Raw genomic sequence first — 21,968 nt, forward strand, 5'->3', positions numbered from 1 at the left:
CCATATCCTGCGTTCTTGTATGGGGAGTGGGAGCAGAGACCCCGCAGGCCTCCCTGCATGACAAATGGTGCAGCGAGCAGGGTCTCCCGCACGACAGTGGCCATGACTAGAAAGTCTGGAAATGAATTCCACAGGTGAGAGGTGTTCTCTCTGGAGCTGACCGGAGGATGCCCTGTACCTCTCACCTCTCCCTCAAGGGGTTGGGGCTAACAGGGCACCTGTGGACACCTTTTCCTGGTTCCTATGTCTAATCCAATAGGAGAAAGAGAAGGAGTGGAGTGAGTGTGTATGAGCTGGGAGGGGTTGCTGTGAGTCCAAGCCTCCTTCACACACAAGCAACCACTGATTTGGCTTCCCTTCTTGCGCCCTTGTCAGAGAAGTGGACTGGGGTCCAGCCTCGTCTCTGTCCCCTGACTTGGCAGGCAGAGGAAGAAACTGTGGAGGGACCTTCAGGGCTGGGGAAGCAGAGCAAGGATTAGAACGTCTTATTTCCAGTGTTTTTCTTTGGACTTTTGCATTTATAATATTTCTATTTTTGAAAGAATCATTTGGCTCTTTTTCTTTTAGCATATTTTCCTTAGAGCAATCAAGCTTTTGCAATATGGAAAAAGTGACATTTGATCTGAAGGAGTCTGGAGGGGAGGGAAGCTCTGAGTGTGGGGAACTGACCTTTAGTAACCACCCACCCAGAGCTGCCGGCTGGTGAAGTACAAACTGAGCCTCCAGGAAGGACGTCTGGTGCCCTCCACAGGTCAGTTCACGACGGGAGTCTTGGTGACAACCCTGGGAGGATGTGTGCCCGCGCATGTGTGTGAGCCTGTGCTCCTGTGCCTCTCTCCTGTGGTTTCTCTAGATGGCTAACGCTCTATCCCTCCTCTCACTCTGTTGCCAGCTGTCCCAGTTCTAAATCTCTCCCTCTCTCCTTTCAGCCCAGCCCGGAAGCCTGAGGGCTGGGCCAGAGGGAAGCAGTTGTTGCTGTTTTTCCCCAGCTCCCGCTCAAACCTGACACCCACAGAAAGGTCAAGCCCACGTGGTTCTGCACGTCCCCTGCCTGGCCCGCCCTGGCTGTTACCATGACAACTGCTGGGCTGGAAATGTCCTTAGCCATCTCTACTCGCACGTTGGGTGGCTGTCCCGGGCTCCAGTCTCAGAAAAGCCACTCCTGACAGGCATTCTGGAGTTATAGCGCTTCTGGGACTACGGACAGACAGACAGACACACAGAAACACAGGTCAAGCCAGGGGCACGCACACTGACTGAGACAGAGAGAAACAAGCACACTGAGGGACACAGAGAATAGGAAGATGCAAGAAAGTGAGACGGTGACAGAGCCTCAGTGATGCAGGACGGAGGGATGAAAAAGCAAAACAGAGTCGGAGATGGAAATAAGAACAAGAGACAAAGATAGGCACAGGGGACCCGTGAGAACACAAAGGGAGAGAACCCCAGACTAAAAGAAGAATGGAGAAGGCCCCAAGGGAGGAAGAGAAGAGGAAGAGAGGAGAGGGATGAGAGACGTCAGTGTTTGCACCGTCCTCCCTCCCATCCCAGGAAATTACTTTGTTCTGAGCAGGGCTTGGATCCAATAGCTCATCTTTTCTGAGGCCTCACCCAGGTTCTTCCTCTGGCTGGATAACATTTGCCACCTTAGCAGGGACCTCGCCTTAAGCTAACAAAGGTAAAATTGAACCCCATCCCAACATGAGCACACACACCTCCTTGCCCTATGGAGGCAGTTGGTACCATTTCAACCCAAATTCGTCATAAATATCTATTCTCAGCCTCACCTCCCTCAGAAGGTGAAATGAGCGTCAGAACACTAAGCAGGGATAGTAAGAAATGAGGCAAAATTATGGAGTAATGAATGTGAACATCAGAGATGATGAAGCCCCCGGAAGTAATTAACATGAAAGACGACAGAAGAGACAGGCTGGAAAAACAGTGAGTACCAGACATGGGTGTAGGGATGAGAGAGTGAGAAGAGCAGAGGAAGAGAGCCGGGTTCCGAGCTCTCAGCAAGGTAGGGCAGAAGAGAAGTAAGAGGAGTGGTGGGCCAGCTTGGATTGGTCCTGTGGGTCTGCCCTGGAACCCTGCCTTCAACATTAGGGCAATGATTTCCCATCTTTGAAGTGTCTCCGAGGCTTTGAGTGAGGTCTCTCAGGGTCTTTGAGTTCTTGGTCATTCTTAGCCTTTTCTTCCTAAAAATAATGAGGCCATCAGTAGAGGAAACTCGAGCTCATCTAGCCTTCAGCTGGTCCTGACTTTGACCGTAGTGTGGAGGGAATAATGAAGCCAGTATCCCTACTGTCACCGTCTTCCAAGCTTACTTGTGGGCATAGAATAGAACAGGTGGCAGCCTGGAGAGCGCGCTACCCTGCTGCCCTCCACCCAGAGAGCCCAGTGAGGGAGCTGGGCCCAGAAAGGAGACTTGAGCCCAAGAGAGCTCTGGGTGAATATTCAGACTATGCTAAACTAGCCAAACTGGTGAACACACTGGGCCACAGAGGCTGGAATGGGAAAATCAAAGGTCCCACAGCCCTGGAAGATGGGTGTCCTGGACTGCATAGGAAAGGGAGTATGTCAGATGTTCATGCCCCACATCCCTTCAGCCCACTTCTGTGGCCAACTGCAGCGATAGTGGACAGTTCTGGTGTAAGCTCACAGCTTCCCAGCTTTCTCCTTCTCTGCCAGAGGCTTTTCTCAGCCCCTGCAGGGCAGCCTGGAAGTAGCAGGAGCTTAATACTCCCAAAGGGCAAACTTCAACCAGTGAGGGATGGGCCCTGGTGCTATTATTCCCCCGATTTCCCCATCACTCAATCAGGAAATTCTGAGTTGTGATCTCTATGGTTCCTCAGAGTGATTCCAGGAGGACTGGGCCCTACTCAATGCACCTTTCCCTGTCTCATTCTCCTTGCTCCCTCATTCCTGATCCCCCCTAAAATAAACTGCCTACATCCAACTCCTCATCTCATGGCATATGTCCAGAGGCTATAAAATCGCACAAGGGGTCTCCTGTATTCCTCCCAGCCAGAGTATGTCCCACAAGGCTGGGCTAAAATAGGAAGTGTCGGAGGGCTCTGCCTCTGGCTGCTTATTGGTATGCATTTGTTGGAAGAGATCATATCATCTAGAGAGGAAAAAGAGCTCACCAGCTCTCCCTCCCAGCTGTTGGGGAAACCAAGGCTGACTTATTAGCAGCAAGCCCCTGTAGGTCTCCAGTGGACAACCATAGACTTTTATAACTGGAAAGGACCTTAGGGGGTCACCTGATCCAACTTTCTATGTGATGCAAGAATCCCTTTTACAGCCTCTCTGACACCTGTTTAAATACCTCCAGTGACAGGAAACTCACTACCTTTTACTGTCTATTCTTGGACAGCTATTAGAAAGTTCTCCTTATATTGAATGGTAATTGATCTCTCTGAAACTTCCCCAAACTTGTCCTAGTTTGTCCTTTGTTTGACTTCAATGTCTCATTTTTCTTCTCAAGAATGCTCCAAGTATTTTAAGGCAAAGCATATCTATTACATCTTCTATTTTCCAGGCCAAAACATCTCATTGCCTTGACGTTTCTTCAAATGACTTGATTTTCTGAGACTCCTCATTCTGGAGCCCTCCTCCAGGGAGCACTGTGAGTTTCTCAATGTTGCTATTTCAATGTGGTGCCCAGATGATGCTTCAGAATAGTATGACTAGTGCAGAATGTATTTTTACACTGCTATAGCCCTAAGTACATTCCATTATTGATTCCTAGAATTGTAACTCTTTTGGCAAGTACACAACACTGCTGACTCAATTAAACTGTGAAGACACTGAACATTTGTTTTGGCTTCTCAGCATACTTTTTGCTTTTCTTCATGTAACAGCAACTCTCCTCCACTTCCTAGTCTTGAATGGTTCTGGTACGATTGCCAATCACAGTATCCTGTATCCCTAGCCATAGGTTTGGGCCCATGATATAGGCCCAGTCAACAAAGAGTTTCCTTTCCCTGGCCACAGTAATTGGTTCAGTGATGAGCATGTGATCCTGGCTAGGCCAATCAGAGTCCTTCCCTGGGATTTATTATATGGAGTTGGAAGAGAGAGCTCTACCTCTGGATTTGCTAAACTGGGATAAAGTGCAGAACTCCTAGACCTCTCTATGCTATATCAACACACAGGAAAAGTTAAGAGTGAAAGAAAGAGGAGAATAAAAATATTGTTTGAATCCTTGGATCCAACTGACTTTGAGGCCAACTCCACTTCTGTCCTTCCCAATCTATGTCCCTTTATGGTTTAATCTAGATTGAGTCTGGCTTCTGTCACTAGAACAAACTAATTAATACACAGTTCTTTGTCCTCTAATTGTGTAATTAATTTTTTGATCCTAAATGAAGGGCTTCACATTTATCCCTATTAGGTTTCATACTTTGTCCCATCCTGCCAGTCTATAGAAAATTTAGAATTGTGATTCTGTTGTTCAATCAATTAACTATCCCTCTCCTTTTTGATATGGATGCCTTCTATGTACTTATCCAAATCATTAATAAAAATGTTGAGCTGGACAGAGTAAAAAAAAAAAAAAGAAAAAATCAGCATCATGTCAGTTAATCAATCAATACATATACTTTTGAGACGGTTGTTCAGACAACTGTGAATCTACTCAACCATACTTTTACCCGGCTTACACCCTCCAGCCTGTCTCCTAGATCTCATAACTTGCTTAGGCTCCATGCCAAAGACCACGCTGCACCTTGGCATTCTGCTCAGCTACCAACTGATAAAGTCATCGAAAAAGGACATGAGATTGAAAAACCAAAACTGGTCCTATTCTTTAAAATGCTCATACACTTTCAGTAACCCATCTCGTTTCCTGTGCACGCGTGCATGCACACACATAGACATGATCCCTCACCCATCTCTGCCTCTACCTCCTTCCTCCCTTCTTACCTCATCTGCAAAAGAACCAGTTTTTAAAAAGCGTATTAGGTCAGCATGAAGGGAGAAGAGAGTCAGTCTTTTTGGGAAGAGAAAACCTTTACTTCAGAATAATCTGTGACATGTAGCACTTGGGAGTGGGAGATGGGGAGCATGGAAGATGAGTATCTTTTAGCCACACATTGATTCATGGGGCAGCACAGTGATGGCTTAGTAAAGCCTGGTGCTGGAGGGTGGGGACGCAAGCCACAGAGACCCAGTGTCATTCCAGCCTGGCCTGTAGGCGGCAGTATTGCACAGCAACAAAGAGCACAGGCTCTGGAGGAGGACCAGACCTGGCTCTCAATCCTGGTTCTGTCACTTGCTAACCACCCACTCCTACCATGTGCCACGCTTCACTCTGCCCACTCTTTCGTGCTCTATTCTACTCACTTACCAGGTTCCAGTGGTTCTTCCCCCTAAATGCGTCTCATATCCACTTCTCTCTAACCTCATTGCCACATTCATGTGATCACCATCTCTTCAAATATTTCTTCTGCCCTATTCCCTCCCTCTCTCTTTACCTTATGGGACTCAAATTACACATTTATTAGATTGTTTGATATTATCCCACAGCTTTTGGAAGCTTGGTTTTATTTTCTCCACCTCGCCACTCCTTTTTCTCTTTCTGTTTCAGTTTGGGTGATTTCTATTGCCCTTTCTCAAATTCGTTGGTTCTTCCCTTAGCTGTGTCTAGCTATTGAAAAGCCTTTTGAAGGAATTCATCTCTGACATCATGTTTTGTTTTGTTTCTTTTTTAATTCTAGACTTCCATTTGATTTTCTTATAGTTTCCATATCTCTGCTGAAAGAATCCATCTGTTCATGCAAGTTACCCACCTTTTCCCACTAGACCCTTTAAGACACATCATTATTATTTTTTTTTCCCCAAGTCAAGTTGTTGTCCTTTCAGTCTTAGTTGTGGAGGGCGCAGCTCAGCTCCAGGTCCAGTTGCCATTGCTAGTTGCAGGGTGCACAACCCACCATCCCTTGCGGGAGTCGAACCGGCAATGTTGTGGTTGAGAGCCTGCGCTCCAACCAGCTGTGCCATCCAGAAGCTCAGTGGCAGCTCAGCTCAAGGTGCTGTGTTCAATCTTAGTTGCAGGGGGTGCTTCCCACCATCCCTTGAGGGACTCGAGGAATCGAACTGGCAACCTTGTGGTTGAGAGCCCGCGCTCCAACCAACTGAGACATCAGGAGGCAGCTCAGCTCAAGGTGCCGTGTTCAATCTTAGTTGCAGGGGACGGAGCCCACCATACCTTGAGGGACTCGAGGAGTTTAACCAGCAACCTTGTGGTTGATAGCTCACTGGCCTATGTGAGAATCGAACCGGCAGCCTTCGGAGTTAGGAGCACGGAGCTCTAACCGCCTGAGCCACGGGGCCGGCCCATGTCATTATTATTTTAAAGTCCCTGTCGGATAGTTCCAATGTCTGTGTTATCTGTGTGTCTGCTTCTGTGTATTTATCTTTTGACGATGGATTGGGTTTTTTTCTTTCTTGCCTTATTGCATGTTTTGTAAATTTTTATTGAATGCCTGTCATGTGTAGAACAGCAGAGACTGAGGTAAATAGTATTTATGCCGGTAAGTGAGCATGCCTCTTCTGTCAGCCTCTTGGTCTGGGGTGTTGAGTCAACCTAACTGGGACACAGGCAGGGTTTGGGTTTGGTTGTTGCTGTCATTACCTTAGTGTGTCACAGGCTTCAAGTTCCTCTAGTGCTGGGCTGCTTAGAGTGGGGACTAGGGTGTCAGAGTGTTTTTTCTGTGTTCCTGCTCCACCCTCAGCTATTCAGCTATCCCCTCTATCAGCAGTAGGCTGCAACTGCTCACTAGTCAGTGCTAGGCTCATGGAGGGGCAGGGCATGGGGGTGGGAGGTAGGGTGTATCTCTGTTATCCTGGTTCAGCTTCGGTCTTAGGCCGGTCCTATGCTCCTGAGCTTCAGGAGAGGGGTTTTCTCAGTATGTCTGCACCTACTCCCTACGACAGCCAAACTCTGCCTTATCTCTGTGGTTGGTTTTGGGTGGCCAGAGTTTCCTGTCGTCTTCTCCAATAGAGTAGACCTTTGCTTGAATCTTCAGCCCGAGACAGTTTCCTGCTTCTCCCCGTAGGGTAGAGGGTATTTGCTTCTACTCTTCCCCCAGAAGCAATGGACCTTTGCCTGTATTCAAGGCCAAGACACTTTTTACCCCTTACCCGGAAGCAGAAGAGTTTTGTTGTTATTCCTCTGAAGCAAGAGTTAGCTCCTCTCCCAGTTGTTTAAGGCTTTTGCTTACAGAAGCAGCTGAGGCTTTTTTCATTCCCCCAGCAGCTGCCTTAACTCCTGCATGCTTGCAAAACCAAGGAGGAAAGCTCTTTGCTAGTTCTTGTCCTGCTCCCACTTTTTCTCATGAACCTCTGGGGACGCCTGTGGAAAAAAGTTTGCCTGTGAGTACAAACGCCCCTGTGCACGCTAGCCCACGTGTAGCCTTTCAAATTTTGTTAAAATTCTTGTTAGTTTCTCCTTACCCGCTTGTATGACAGCCACCTCTTTCCTGCATGCTCTGCTAACGTTGAAGCAGTTCGTGTGTCCCTCCCTCTCCTTGAACAGGTTTTACTTGGTTACCTTGTGACCTCAGCTTTCTTAGGGCTCAGGAAAAGCTATGATTTTGTAGAGTATCTGGCTATTTCTCATTAGTAGGATGGGAGTGACATTGTCTTGCAGCATTCACATCCTAAGTAGAAAGAGAAGTCCTCAAGTCACTAGCATCTCTTTCTCAGACAACTGCAGCCACCCCACAGCTGGTCCCCTGCATCCAATTTTGCTTCTCTCCATACTGCATCCAGTAAAGTATACCAATTCTGTTACCATCAGGAACTAGAAGGAACGCAAATACTTGAAATTAGCTACATAAAATCTGAAACCTAGGTCATGGTGTATTAGTTGTCTATTGCTGACTATCAAACCAACCCAAGACGTAGTGGCTTAAACCATGACATTTATTTCATTCATGAATCTACAGGGCTTTGCAGAGACAGCTGGGGCAGCTTTAAGACAAAGGCCTGAAATAGTTTGAATCACTTACACGAGGTCTGACAATTAAATTCGCAAGCTTCTGAAGGCAGTTTTTGGAGGTGTGAACCCACTGCCTTCTCAGCCACTGGTGCTGATAATAAACGCTTATTCTATGACCCTCTCCACCTCCCCAAAAAATTTTGCGAACTTTCTGAAACAATGTTGCTAACCTTTTTTTGATATCAGAGGAATTATTCATTATGAATTTGTACCAATTGGACAAACAGTTAACCAAGTTTACTATTTGGAAGTGCTGAAAAGCCTGTGTGAAAAAGTTAGACGACCTGAACTTTTCACCAACAATTCATGGCTCTTACATCGCGACAGTGCACCAGCTCACACGGCACTGTCTGTGAGGGAGTTTTTAGCCAGTAAACAAATAATGGTATTGGAACACACTCCCATCTCACCTGATCTGGCCCCCAAAGACTTCTTTCTTTACCCGAAGATAAAGGAAATATTGAAAGGAAGACATTTTGATGACATTCAGGACATCAAGGGTAATACGACATCAGCTCTGATGGCCATTCCAGAAAGAGTTCCAAAATTGCTTTGAAAGGTGGACTAGGTGCTGGCGTCGGTGCACAGCTTCCCAAGGGGAGTACTTCGAAGGTGACTAGTGATATTCAGCAATGAGGTATGTAGCACTTTTTCTAGGATGAGTTTGCGAACTTAATTGTCTGAGCTCGTATATCTGATGACTGGGAGGGAAGACTCAAACAGCTGGGGACTAAACTGCTGGGAACACCTTTGTCTCTGTGTGGCCTGTCTAGTATGGTGGCTTCAAGGTAGCCAGACTTCTTACCTGTTGGTTGAGAACTACAAAGGAGCATGTTGAGACAAAGAGCGCACACCTAGATGGAATGTTTTTACGACCTAGCCTCAAAAGTCACATTATTTGTGCTGTGCTCTATTAGCAAGGCAGTTACATAGGTCTACCCAGGTTCAAGGGGAAGGAATATTGACCGAACATCTCAATGGAATGAACATATCATACTGTAAAATGAAAGTGTGAAATGTGATGTACTGATATGGCCATCTTTGGGAAATACAATTTACCACACATGATTCTATTTGTTCTGCAATAGTGAAAAAAAATTAACTTCAAAGAAATCAAGCTATAAAATAAAAGGATAACCATGAGCCCTCTAATTGAATTATTTCATGTCCACGTACCATTGCCAAGTGTGAATTTGTGCACCTCTAATCAGTTTATGTCAAGCCCATGGCAGCCCTAACCATCTTTCCAGATGCAAATCTGACCAACACTGCTCCTCTTAAAATGACCCATTAGCTTTCTATTGTCCCAACAATGAATTCCAAACTCCTTAACATGACTTATATAGCCCTTCACACCCAGCATTGTTTATTAATTTTCAACCTCACCTTTTGATGCTTCCTCCTTTGTCCTTTATGCTCCAGCTACACTGAACTACTTTCCAGTCTCCAAACTTTCTTTTGCCTGTAGACCAGGGGTGTGAAACTTTTTTCAACGTTTTTCACCAAGGGCCCTATGCGGTAAAATACACAAACAGCCAGCCATTCACTCGAGGTGAAGTACGTATTGCCTCACCTGGTTTATTTAAGTAAACTAAATATATTTTTGGAATTTGCTGCGGGCCAATTAAAAATGGATTGCGGGCCGCAGTTTGGACACCCCTGCTTTAGACCTTTGTACATGGCTGTTTTCCTCTTCTGGAACTTTTCTCTGCTTCCATACTCTATCCCTCTTTTCTAACTGCTATTTATTTTTCTGGACTCAGCTTCCCTAACAGGGCCCCTCTCCTAGCTCCCTCTCCACCTGGCCTAGCACTCCCATAGCTCCTGTCCATATGCTCTCAAAACACCCTGTGCTCACACCTAGGCTCCATAGCACTAATTAGCTAGGCCATATCTCCCCCTCCATCATTCCATGTGGGAAGATGGGGTTTTGTTTTATTCACCACCATGCACAGCACCTGAAGCGTGGCAAGGGCTCAACAAATATTGGTTCGATGAATGAATCCGTGTCTTAAATAACCACTTCTGGGTTCAGGTAAACAGCCCTCCCACACACCTAAGATTGCTATGGCAGTGTCCTGTCTTGACTCTTATAACTGAAGTAGGGCAAAAGCTAGTTGGAATAGTTTGGAATTTTCAGAAAAATATTGACTGTTTCATGTGACTAGAGCTGTTTTCAGCCTTGGGGACTCACTCCTAGGCAGGGCCAGGGCGTGGCTCCAGGGCGTCTTCCCTTTCGTAGCAAGTCCTGTGGGCAGGCCTGCGTGCGAAGGACACACCTCAGTAACAGCTGGTGGGGAGTTTGTTTACTTGCTGTGCCTATATCCAGAGCCTATTTCTGGAGCAGGTTCTGGAAACAAGCCTGTGCCATTCTAGCACTGATCTTGCCAAGCCCTGGGTGATGAGCACATGTGCTATAAGAGAACAGTGGCAGCCACTTGGCTGATCTCCTTGGCTCCAACCCAGCGTTCCCTGGGTCTACCACGTCACTGCTGCGTTGCCCCTGTTGGGAATTGCCCTTCTGTAGCCCTAAAGTTTAGCCCTAAATATTGCTCCGTTTTCTCTAACTTTCTGTTTCACTAAGGACATGAGGAAGGAAGTTAGGGGTGATAAGAAACTCGTAAATTTTACTGATTTGAGGAAGTCCTAACTAGTTCCTTGGGACTTTCCAGGGTCAAAGGAAACAGATCAGTATTTTTGGCCAATACTGTTTTTCCTATGGTTGGTCCAGTTTCTGAAAGGGAACTGGAACACAAAGAGGTCACTTGACTTATTTATGATCACACAGTAAGCTGCAGGGCAAAGCTAGCACCCAAGACTCTTGGTTTCAAGTTTAGTGCCACTTAAATAGCCTAAGATAAATCTATATTAATAAGTTAGCTTCGGGAATGAAAATCAAATTTGTTTTTGGTAGAGTTTTACCTTTTTTTAGAGGCGTCACTTAAGATGTCACCTCTAAACCACTTAAGAAACCATAGCTACAGCTATTAGACTCCCTTCTGTGGAAACCTGTCTCTATTAAAGAATTAAGCAAGAAGGTAGCCAGAGATATGCGGCCTGCCCCTTCACACCTTTCCTCATCCAGGTTCGGACATGGGGCTAAAAGCCTTTCAGGTCTGTAGTTCCTTTTTGGTTCCTTTACATCAACTCTCCATCTTCTCATACTCAAATTTCTGTTTCTTAGGTTGAAAATTGGAGGTAGAAAAAAGGCAAAGGTAGAATCTTACCTGAATTACAGAAACACTATTTTCTGATATAGAAATATTCCCTAACTGTCTTATGATGAGCTGCTCTTTGGGAGAGTGTTTTGGGATCTTACTGCTCTTTTTCTTTAATTGTTGTTATGGAGGAAGAATAATTTTTGTTTACCATGCTGGGAACAAAAAAATATGTCTTTTTTTAAATTTTTAAACGTATGCAACCAGCTGAAAGCCATCACATGGCCCTATGTGATGAGGCCCCCTGTAAGAGTGAGGTCTGACACCTGAACCCCAGACAGAGATGGCAGCTTGCAAGTTTGGTCCAGAGCCAGATGATGGTCCATGGCTGGCTTCCTCCGAGTGTCTGGGGAACACACAGGCCCACTCTTTGTGTCAAAGGTATCCTACTAATAAAAAGCAGTAGGAATAAAGCTAACACCATTAGTCAATGCAAAAAAGGGGAAAATAATCTTGTATCTGGAAATTACAACCAAAATATTCATGTAATTAAGCAAGGATACGGAATCACCTGGTTGGTTCCCATCTTTTTGGACAAAGAAAACACTTGATTTCGAAATGAGCAAATGTCTGAAAAGTTTTACAGCCACCCTGCATATCATTAGGGACTTGGAACCTATTACTCAGGAAGAAATGCCATGGAGCCACGGCCTCAGAATTATACCCTCGGAGCACCGAGGTCTGGCTTGTCAAAGGGTAGGTGTTAGAAACAGGAGGCTGGCAAAAGTTACCAGGTCCCCAGCGTTGGCATGCATTTGTTTTTACCTCCCCACTGCCTGGGAGCATCTCTCTGGGAGGAATCAGGTCCATTGCACCACACACAGCTGTTGTGATGAGAAAAGTTTTATATGGACAACACAAACTAACAAGAACACCATACACAAGGAGGGAAGCACAGACTCAGCCAGGAAAGCTGCTACAAGGAGCAAGCAAGGAACTCTTCAGCAGTCCTGTCAAATTCTAGCACCATATTTCCCGGTCTCATTTGAAATTTAGCCCATTTTAAGTGCAGGAAGAAGTTAGGGGAGAAACTATGCATGAAATAAAAGACATATACATACACACACAGAAACACCCACCTTTTCACACTTCTTTCGTCCATTTCCCCCATAAGGAACAAATCAGGTGAAGGAAAAGCCCAGGCTCTTTTCTTAAAGTCCCTATGTTTAATATGGACTTGTTAGAGAAGCCGTGAATGGGGCTTCGATTCAAGGCAGACTTCACTCTCCTTGGCCACATGCACCCCTGACAATTTTACCAAGGGAATTCTTGGAGCACAGGCAGGAACATCCGGAAGAGGCAAGGAAAAATATGGCTCACTTAACTTATACATGTACATTATTCACAAGGGCATCAGTCTCCAAATACGTTTGGGTCCTTCCTAGATTCTTAGCAGACTTCTCATCTGCAGCACCGGAACTCAGACAAGCTGTGGGACATACAGGAAAGCAGGATTTTGATCCAGCGCATACTGTGTCAAAGTCACTTCATCCAAGACAGTCACACATGCCAGCCCCAAGCAAGTCCTCAGGGGCCCCGCAGCTGTTTGCTTTGGGGAGTGGAGGGTTGGGCTTTTCCCTCCTTAGATTTCTCCTTGCTGCTGCGGCTGTCGCTGAGCTCTCCACTGTTCCCTGTGGACCGGAGACAGCTGCTCAGCGTGTGTGTGTGTGTGTGTGTGTGTGTGTGTGTGTGTGTGTGTGTGTAATTTATTGTTCCGCTGCCGCTGGCTCATCCCCAGCCACTGGCTTCTCAACTTGTGACTCTGGAGGAATCAGATACTGGACCTCCTCTGTACTGATGGCTACTTTATCTGGCTGGAGCCACCTCTTGAAATGTTCCAAGGTGCTAGGAAAGAGCAAGAGAAAAGGGTGGCTGCATCAGACCTCGATGATTAATTACTTAATGATTATCTCAGTTACTCAAAAACTGCCCTCCCACCCACCACCAATTTCTTCCTACAATTGTTTTTCACTAACACGGGGAGAAGGATGATACTCCTCTGACAGCTGTACATCCTGGCAGCTCCCAGGCATAATTTACCCCCTGGTGGGCACTCTGGCTACAAGCACCAGGCCCCCTTCAAATGCAGAACCTCTGAAGGCTTGATGAGAACAGCTCCGTCCTGTCTTTTTTCCCTCAAAACTGAAGAGGACAGAAATTGTCAAGAGGAGGAAACATTCAAATAAATACCAAATTATTAGCGAGGCAGAAACTTGAGCATCTAGAAATCTCTTATACCTGAGGCAGTCTGAAACTCAATTACGCTTAGCCGCACTGAGCATGATTTTTTTTGTTTGTGAGCTTTATGTTTAGTTCATCCCATAGCAAGTCCCCAAGATGTAAACATCTGAGCAGCAGTGTCCCCACAAAGGAATGGCCAGTCTGCCAGAGGGCCCCTTTTCTGTCTGGATCTGAGGGGAGGAGGAGGTGTCCCCCTCCTACCTTCCTCACGTACACAGGATCCTCACTCTAACGCTATTAGACATTCATGGTAGAATATAAAAGACTAGACATAAGGGAAACTTCATTCTGTGCTCTTAGGCCAAGAAATAAGGCCACACCCAGCAGATTTTAGACACCTGTCAGTGTATGGGGGAATCCTGTTGTGCACAGCTGGTTTCTCAGCCCATTACGCCCTTGCCAAAAGCAGACCATGAGGTGGGTCACCTACCTGGCCTTCACATGTGTGAGGAACCACACAATTTCACTACAGAATGGCCTCTGTTAAAACATAAACTTTGAAGTTTGAGAACAGATGCATATCTACTGTTTCCTGGTGCTTGTTTTGGACAATGATAGAAAGAAGCATTCCCACCGATGTAGGTTCAGAGGACACCTACCCACAGCTCAGGGGACTCAGGTGCTACGGGGGCATTTAATTGTCACCTACCACACTTTTCATAGAATTGTTTCAATTATTTCTATACAGAAGGGAAAATCACATTATTTTAGGTATTGATAAATACACAGAAACATTAACTTGAGCCTTGGTGTGCTGATCTGATTTCAGAGAAAAAGAATTCCACTTGAGAATTAGGCAGAAAAAAATGTCCTTTCTTCTCAGAAATGGAAAGGAGAGAACTATTCAAGGGGAGAGAATACCAAATTATTAGTGGGTCAAGAATCTGCAAATTCCAGTCTATTTGTGTTTGGAGCAGTTTAAGGCTCAGTTGGGTTGAGACTTTAGATACAGTAAAGCAAAATTTATATTCTTTTCTGAACCCTGAGAGGGTAACTGGCCTGACCTTAGATGCCACACTGATTTCTAAAGGACCTTGGGGAATGCTGATTCAGTATTCAAGATACTGTAAGTGAAAAAGTAAAAATGTAACTATAAACTTTTTTTTCAATATGGTCCATGATTTCAGCAGCAGTATCTTCATCTGACAACATGGGACTCTCAAAATCAATGTTAATGACAGGTTGCAAACTTAGTTAGGTTAAGTCATATTCCCCTAAGACTTTTTGTTAAAATTCAGGGTTTTACTCCCCTCACTGATCTTTGTTTTGAATAATTTCTTACTGAACTTTAAAATTCTGTTAGGAAGAATATTAATAATAGTTAACACTTAAATAGTACTTACCATGTACCAGGCACTATTCTAAGCACTTTACACCTAGTAACTCACTACCCTCATAACAACCTTATGAGGTAAGAGCTACTACTCCCACTTGATAGAAGAAGAAACTGAGGCACACACAGGTTACTTACCCAAGGACATAACAACCAGTAAGTGGCAGAGTCACGTTCCTAGTGTCACCCATCACCCTGCTCTTTGTGGCTTCTCTCCTTTCTGCACCTGGCCCACCTGCAGGGACTGTTCAAGTCCTGCCTCCTTCCCTGGTACGAACACCAGAGCCCATAGGGAGCTCAGTGGTCTCCCAACTCCCAAAGCCTGTTCTGTCACTTCCACTCATCTGGCTCTTCTCTTATGCCGCCTCGTTAGTTAGGTACGTCTTTATATATACATGTATTCGTCATCTCTCTCTAAGTAGTTTTGAGGACCAAGAAAAGGGTCTAAATCGTCCGTATATCTCCCCTCCACCCCACATCTCCAGCCCCATGACCGACCAAGCACAGTGCCTTCACGCAGCAGATGCTTAAGAAATTCATTTATTTAGTCTACACAAATGTGAATGAATGGCTACAATATGACAGAACTCTGTAAGGCAATGGAGATTCAGAGGTAAGAAAACATTGTTCCAGTTGTTGACTGATTACTACTTTCTCAAGTGCATTATGTACTCAAAAATGAAGACAATGGTTTATCCTCGACTATATCCAATCTGCGATCAGGATGCAGCTGGAGTATTTGCCTTTTGGCAAAAATAGCCATTTTCAAAAATCTGCTGCTGGTCTCAGAACAAATAGAGCAAATTTACAAAGGATGATCTTAGCTCGGAAAAGCTGATATTGCTATCAACTAATATCTTAACTCAGATGTCACTCTCCCTGAATTCTTTAGAAAAACAGAAATGCCCTCAGCAAAACACACTGTCACCTGGAACTGGATGGGGAGTCAATTACCTCTCATCAGAATCAAGTCCATCCACAAAGAACTCTGATGCTAACTTTTCCTGGAGGAATCGATCCCAGCATTCCTTCTTGGCTTGGGCCAGGGTTCGAAGCATGTCCTTAGAGGTCACTTCCTGATTTAAACCTTTGATTCTTCTCAGTTTCTTCTCTAAAGAGTTTAACAAGGAAAGTGAGTATGAAATGAAACTGAATCTAAAATGCAAAATGCCAACTTAATAATTCTCTCACTGATGAATACATCCACACCCCCTACAAAAGAGCTCATTTTTTAAGGGGGACAGATAAAAGGAAACGTACATTTTTCTTTTTCCTTCACAGTGTCTTCACTCGACATTATATCAAATAAATGTTTAACCCCAGAAAAGGGAAAAGCCATACTTCTCATAAATAAATCAATAGCACGTTTCCTTTGAAATCACAGAAGCCCAGCAGGTATCTCTAAGGAATGCTTGCTTTCCCTGGCTTGACATGTGTATACTATTGTCTTTTTTCAACTCCTTCAAAATAGTCTCTCTGAAGAGTCAATGGTTTTTCTTTTTGTCACAGTGACATAAAGCAGTTTTCAAACCTCATGAGAAAGAATTAGATAAAATGATCAGAGAGCCAATGGTTCATTAGACCTAAAACTGACTTGATGAGAACTCAATAATAAGAGACCTTTAAGATCTCTATGTATGATTAAATTCTTGATTAAAGAGAAGGCATCTCCCAACATTTTTTAAAGTCGCTCAACTCATGGCCTGGATGTTGGAACCTAATCAAAACAAACATCTTGTAGTCCCTGTGGGAGTGGTCCATATGGCTTCCTGATGGTAGATGTTTAATTATTCTTATTTGCATTTTAAGTATAACTGTTGAACAGATATCCTCTTTTGAAGAATACAAGAAAGGGTATCACCATTTGCCTTCTGCCTTAACTTAGTCTTGCCTTCAACTATAATAAATGGGTAAATGACAGTTTTTTTTGGAGGGGAGGGATGAGCATCAAGCCCCAAAACAATAGAAACTTTATGATTTGCCATTCTGTTTTCATTTCTAAACAAGCCACTTCAGCTGGCACCCACTGATCAAAACAATAAATAACTCTTGTTACTTCAAGTTACCACACAGAGCTCACCCATGTAAAACACCTGCAGTTGATAAACATTAAATATTTGAGGAATTTTTCTCTCCTTGAGGATATGAAAAGGGTATGTGTATCTTTTCGGATATGTTGAACTGGCTGTTTTTAATTGTTGACCTTAGTGAATTCTCTTTGATATAGGTTTATTTGGCAATAAAAACAATCTTTACATTGTCTGGCCTTGGTTGTCAAGGCAGAAGGTAGTCTTTGGGGCTGGAAAAGATCTTCTCTCTGAGTGTCCTGAGTCCCGGATCAGATGTGATCTGAGTTGGGCAGGCAGAAACAGGTGTCATTGCATACTCCAAAGCTGCCTGCCACTGTCTTCCAGACTCTGCCATAGGCACCAGAAATGTCTCTCATTTTCCTCAGAGAAGAAAACTTTAATCATCTTCTTAACTGATTTTAGAAAAGATCAGGGGAGTCTTAACTTTCTGAACCAATCAAAATCATCACCAAAACCATGCAAGTTTCTTATAACCCCTGGGCGCTGAGCAACAACAAGCCAAAGGATCTGATTCTTCAGCTTTCTCCGAGTGTTGCTTCTTCTCCTTGTGATCATAACAGATGTTCTGACAACCACAAAACAGAATTGTCAACCTCCTCAGCCATGGCTGTAAATATTATTATCCGATCTTTTGTGGCTTCCCGACAAATCTCACATTATACCCTCATCTTTCTCATTTTCCATCGTTCCACCTATGTTTTTCTCTTATCTTTTTCCTCCAGTACATCATTAATAAAATTCCTTTTGTTTTTCCAAGATATTTCTTAGCAGTCATGTAAACTCTATTCTGACTCTTTTATCTGTCCTTCCTCAAAAGCTGCTTTTTCCTGAATTGCCTTTCCTCCCTCAAATAATTATTCCCAGGTTTGGTTTTGTGACACATAGATGGGTCTTATAGATGTTTAATAATAAAAAGATACCACAATTTTAAAGACTGGCAATCACTGCCCTATACTGATAATTCTCTTTCTCTAGCATAGGACAATCTGATTCTCTTTACTGTGTTTGGAGTCTCTCTAAATATTTATACTTAAGACCACAGGACAGGGCAGTGAAGATGTGTTCAGGAGATATTTTAAAAAAATAAAATGGCTAACAAGAGGCAGAATGAATTTTATGTCAACATGCTCCCATTCCAACACTCTAATATAATAGCTTTTCAACTGTAGCATCAGAAATCCACATGTAGCCATGGGGCCATGACCCTTCTTTCAGGAGGGCACAAGGTTTGACACTTTTGAGTTATTTGAACATATGAGCCACCGATAGTAGGCAAGAGGGTCTACAGAATGGCAAGAAATAAAGCAGAATTTAGACGAAACAGAGGCAGGAGGTGACAAAGTGTTTTAAGGGATGTTCAAGGGAAAGGGGGTCCTTCCCAACAACCAACCTGAACCACTCCCTAAGTTATACCTGACAGATAACATGCAGTGAGGACAAAAGAAAAAAATTAAGAATAGAAAACCAGGTTTGATGTAAAAGAACTTCAACAAGCTTCCTTAAAACCACCAGCTTCTGATTAAAAAAAAAAAAAAAGGAAAAAAGAAAGTCATCTAACTTACCTAGAGATGCTAAATACACTTCGGAATCCTGCAAGGGAGCCCAAGGTTTTATAGCTGGCTGAGCAGCAAAGTCTGAGGCCTCTTTCTGGTCTGTGCCTGCAGGGTAAGAATCTAGAAAGGAGTCTGAGAAGGTATTGCTGGCACCATCCTCTTGGTCGGGATTTGGCAGACAGGAACAGATTTCAGCCCAAAGATCCGGGCCAGATTTTGTGGCTGTAGAGTCAATGCTCTCAAACATTTTCATTTGGAATCTGAGCTGAAAAACAGAAGCTCAAGTAAGAAAGCACTGGCTTTAAGGATATAGTATAAGTATGTAATACTCAGATATTTGTTTACACATTGAAGGAAGATAATAGGCTTTTCAGAAGTTTCTCTTAACAAAACTGAAAATGTCTTTTCTTAGGTTTCTGTGTTACAGATAAAAAGATGACAAAAAAGTAATTGGGTTCCTCTTTTGGCTCCGCACTCAAGTTGTTTTCATAATGAAGTTTGTCTTTAAAAATGGAATTTCTACAAGCCAGACACAGGACAAATATTGAATGATTCCACTTATATGAGATACCTAGTACAGTCAAATTCATAGAGACAAAAAATAGGATGGTGGTTGACAGGGATTTTGGGGAGAGGAGAATGGGAGTTATTGTTTAATGGGTACAGAGTTTCAGTTTGGGAAATTCTAGAGATGGAGGGTAGTGATGGTTGTACAACACTGTGAATGTCACTGAAGTGTATATCTAAAAATGGTTAAAATGGTACATTTCACGTTATGTATGTTTTAAAACACACACATGAATTTTAACCACAATCCCAGTGATGACAATCAACCTGCACTTTTCTCCAAAAGTCTCCTGAATTCATCCACTGTGTCCTCACCCAATTAAATTGTTTTCAACAAGGCAACGAATAAAAGGTCTTGCACAGTTCCATATACACAAGGATAATAAAAGTGCTGCATGGTGAAAATGGTCTCTCAGAGAGTACTGTCGCATGCAAAGGCCCATGTGCTCATTACATGTAGAAGCTGGGCTATATGCCTCATGTTCTTATTTTAACAGTCAAACACTGAAAGATGGACATTTTCATCGTTTTCCAGATGAAGAATCTGAGGCTCAGAAGGGTACTTTGTCAATGAGACATTACTGATATACGATGAATCCTTGATTGGGAACCAGATCTGTGCCGCTCCAAAATCCATGTTTTTATTTACCCAATAGCACTCTGCCAGTTTGGGAATATACTGAAAGTAGCCCAAGCAGAGTTTGGTGGTAAGGGCTACGTAGAGCCTGGGGGCTTTCATAACTACCTAGTCTTATAGCGTGGGTTGACACATTCTTTTAGGAGGGACCTTTGAGATTAGGAAGGCTGCCTGCGGAAAGGTCTAAATAATTCCAGGACAGCCCAGCCAGCGAAGGGGCCCGGAAGTAAAACGAACAGATGTGTCACGGGAGCCCCGTCTGATGCCAAGGGCCACAATGAACACCTCCCCCCGCCGCCATCCCGAAATCGTTTAAACGCACCCAAACCAAAATTTTGTTCACACCTGAGCCCCGGTCCCCTCCCCCCCATGACGTCCAGAATCCTGCAGGGAACCCTGGTGTCCAGACCCCGGGCCTCAGTCACTCTGGTCTCAAGCATTGGCTGGGCGGGATGAGTCAGGCTCCAAGGCCGCTTGTGGTATTCCAGGATGGGGTCGGAGACCGGGATACAAAACTCTGGGTCCGCCTGCCCCCGCACACCTACCGCAACAGCCTGCCCAGCAGCTCGCAAACGCACCGCTCAGCTCTGTCTCTATGAGCCCGGAAGAAATAGGGGGCGGAGCCTCCAAGTGACCAATCCTGGAAGTCCTCCAACCACCGCCCGACTTGGAGATGTTCTGTGCGTGGATAGGTCGACTGGAGCTCAGCTGGGTGAGGAAGTGAGGAACTGAGCGCAAGGAAGCGGTGGGCGGGCCTGTTGTTGCCGGGAAACGCATGTCTCCTGGGCCCCTACTTTTCGCTGGAGCCAGGTTGGTTCCACTTGGGTCTGTGAGTTCCAACGCGCGGACAACACCCACCATTCCCTCCTCAGATGGGAAGCCCGGTTTTCAAGGCCTTTGACTTTTCTTGGTTCCCTGAGCAAGTTCACCTCCTCAGCAGTTCTCTGGGCCGGTGTTTGTCTCCGAAAATTTCAGTCCTCGCTACCCTAGTTAGAGCACTTTTGCTAATGGGGAAGGAGGTGACTTCTTTCCCTACTGGCAGGAGACCTTTGTCCCATTCACCAAGTTATGAAGCTTTCCCTCATTCATTTAGTGAATAGACGCCAAGCTCCTGCTGTGTTCTGGGCATTGTGTTAAGCGGGAATTCAAGACAGACAGACTTGATATGAGTCCCAAGAGATCTTTACAGCTCAGTGCAGAGGGGTGCGCCATGGGGCAGACAAGTTTACAAATAACAGCAAATAGATGTAGAGGAGATGACAGAAGTGTGGCCAGAGTACATAAAGGAGAGTGGATACGGGAGGTGTGTGTCAGAAACGCTTTTTAAAGAAGATGACTTTTGATATCCTTTTAGGGGTTATCAGTTTACTGCAATGCAACCCTTCTTCACCCCTACAACCCCAATTTCCAAGTCCAATTACTCTCTCCTAAAGAAACGTGTACCGAAAGACATCAGCCAACCATCTGAAGAAGTAACTTGGCTGATGATGTGTCTCTAGATGTGTCCAAAGCCAATCAACGCGGCTATGGTAGTAACAACTACCACCATGGGAAAGGGAACTAGGAGGAACTCTGTTGCTCACATTTATAACCATTCTGAGAGAGAATACACAAACAGAAGGAAGTGGAAAGCATGGAGGTTAGAAAACAGGAGCAAATAATAGGCAAGATTTTAGCAGTGCTTATTCACAGGGAATAAATGGGGAGTGGGAGTATAGGGGTGTGGAATCTCCCAATGAGAGATCCTCAGAGGCCTCCAGCTACCAGCCCACCAACAACAGGAATCTGACAGCATCTGATTCATAGAAACGGGCACTGTCACTGTCGCAGGTTTATAGGTGCTTCATCATTCTACTCCGTGGCCTTTCAACTCTCTATGCCCTTTTCTCTTGCTCACCCAACAAACTCTTGATTTCAAATTTGGCCTGTTAAATATCTTGATACCAGGATGAGGGTGCCTTTAACAATAGGCACCAGTAATCACTGGTATAAAAAGGAATACATTTTATAACTTAAAGTTACAATTGTAAATTAACAAATTGGCACCCTTAGTGATTCACCCGTGTCCTCTGAGTTTAATTAGTATGTGCACTGAAAAAACCAAACCAGATCCTGGACTTGCACAGCTGAAACCATAAACAGTGATGATCTCTTTTCCAATGACTGCTCATGCTGGGGAGCCACATGAGGGCAGTCAGCTTCCCTTTATTTTGCACTCTGCTTTAACAGCAGTGCTATTAGCACAAATATGTTTTTTATTTATGTCTTAGAGCAGACTATCCTTCATTGAGATCAGGAACCATGTCTTTCTTACCTGCGTA

At 44.5% G+C, this 21,968-nt stretch overlaps 1 protein-coding gene across 3 annotated transcripts; it reads right to left on the reverse strand.

Moving 5' to 3' along the window:
- Positions 1-12,053: 12,053 nt before the first annotated feature.
- CCDC32 (coiled-coil domain containing 32) lies at positions 12,054-20,326 on the reverse strand. 3 transcript variants are annotated; one of them, XM_088797143.1, is made up of 5 exons: positions 20,193-20,326; positions 18,453-18,708; positions 15,755-15,911; positions 13,267-13,368; positions 12,379-13,071 (listed from the first exon to the last, which is right to left on the reverse strand). In XM_088797143.1, exons 2-5 carry the CDS (start codon positions 18,694-18,696, stop codon positions 12,933-12,935), a joined length of 642 nt encoding a protein of 213 aa, XP_088653269.1. In that variant the 5' UTR covers positions 18,697-18,708; positions 20,193-20,326; the 3' UTR covers positions 12,379-12,932. The 3 variants fall into 3 exon arrangements, with proteins under 3 accessions (XP_019581041.1, XP_019581042.1, XP_088653269.1); XM_019725482.3 differs by lacking the exon at positions 13,267-13,368 and having other exon boundaries at positions 12,054-13,071; XM_019725483.3 differs by lacking the exon at positions 13,267-13,368 and having other exon boundaries at positions 12,371-13,071; positions 18,453-18,703; positions 20,193-20,313.
- Positions 20,327-21,968: the final 1,642 nt, after the last annotated feature.

Source organism: Rhinolophus sinicus, chromosome 3 (assembly GCF_057876585.1).
Source record: "Rhinolophus sinicus isolate RSI-liver-muscle chromosome 3, RSI-T2T, whole genome shotgun sequence".
Classification (NCBI taxonomy): domain Eukaryota; kingdom Metazoa; phylum Chordata; class Mammalia; order Chiroptera; family Rhinolophidae; genus Rhinolophus; species Rhinolophus sinicus.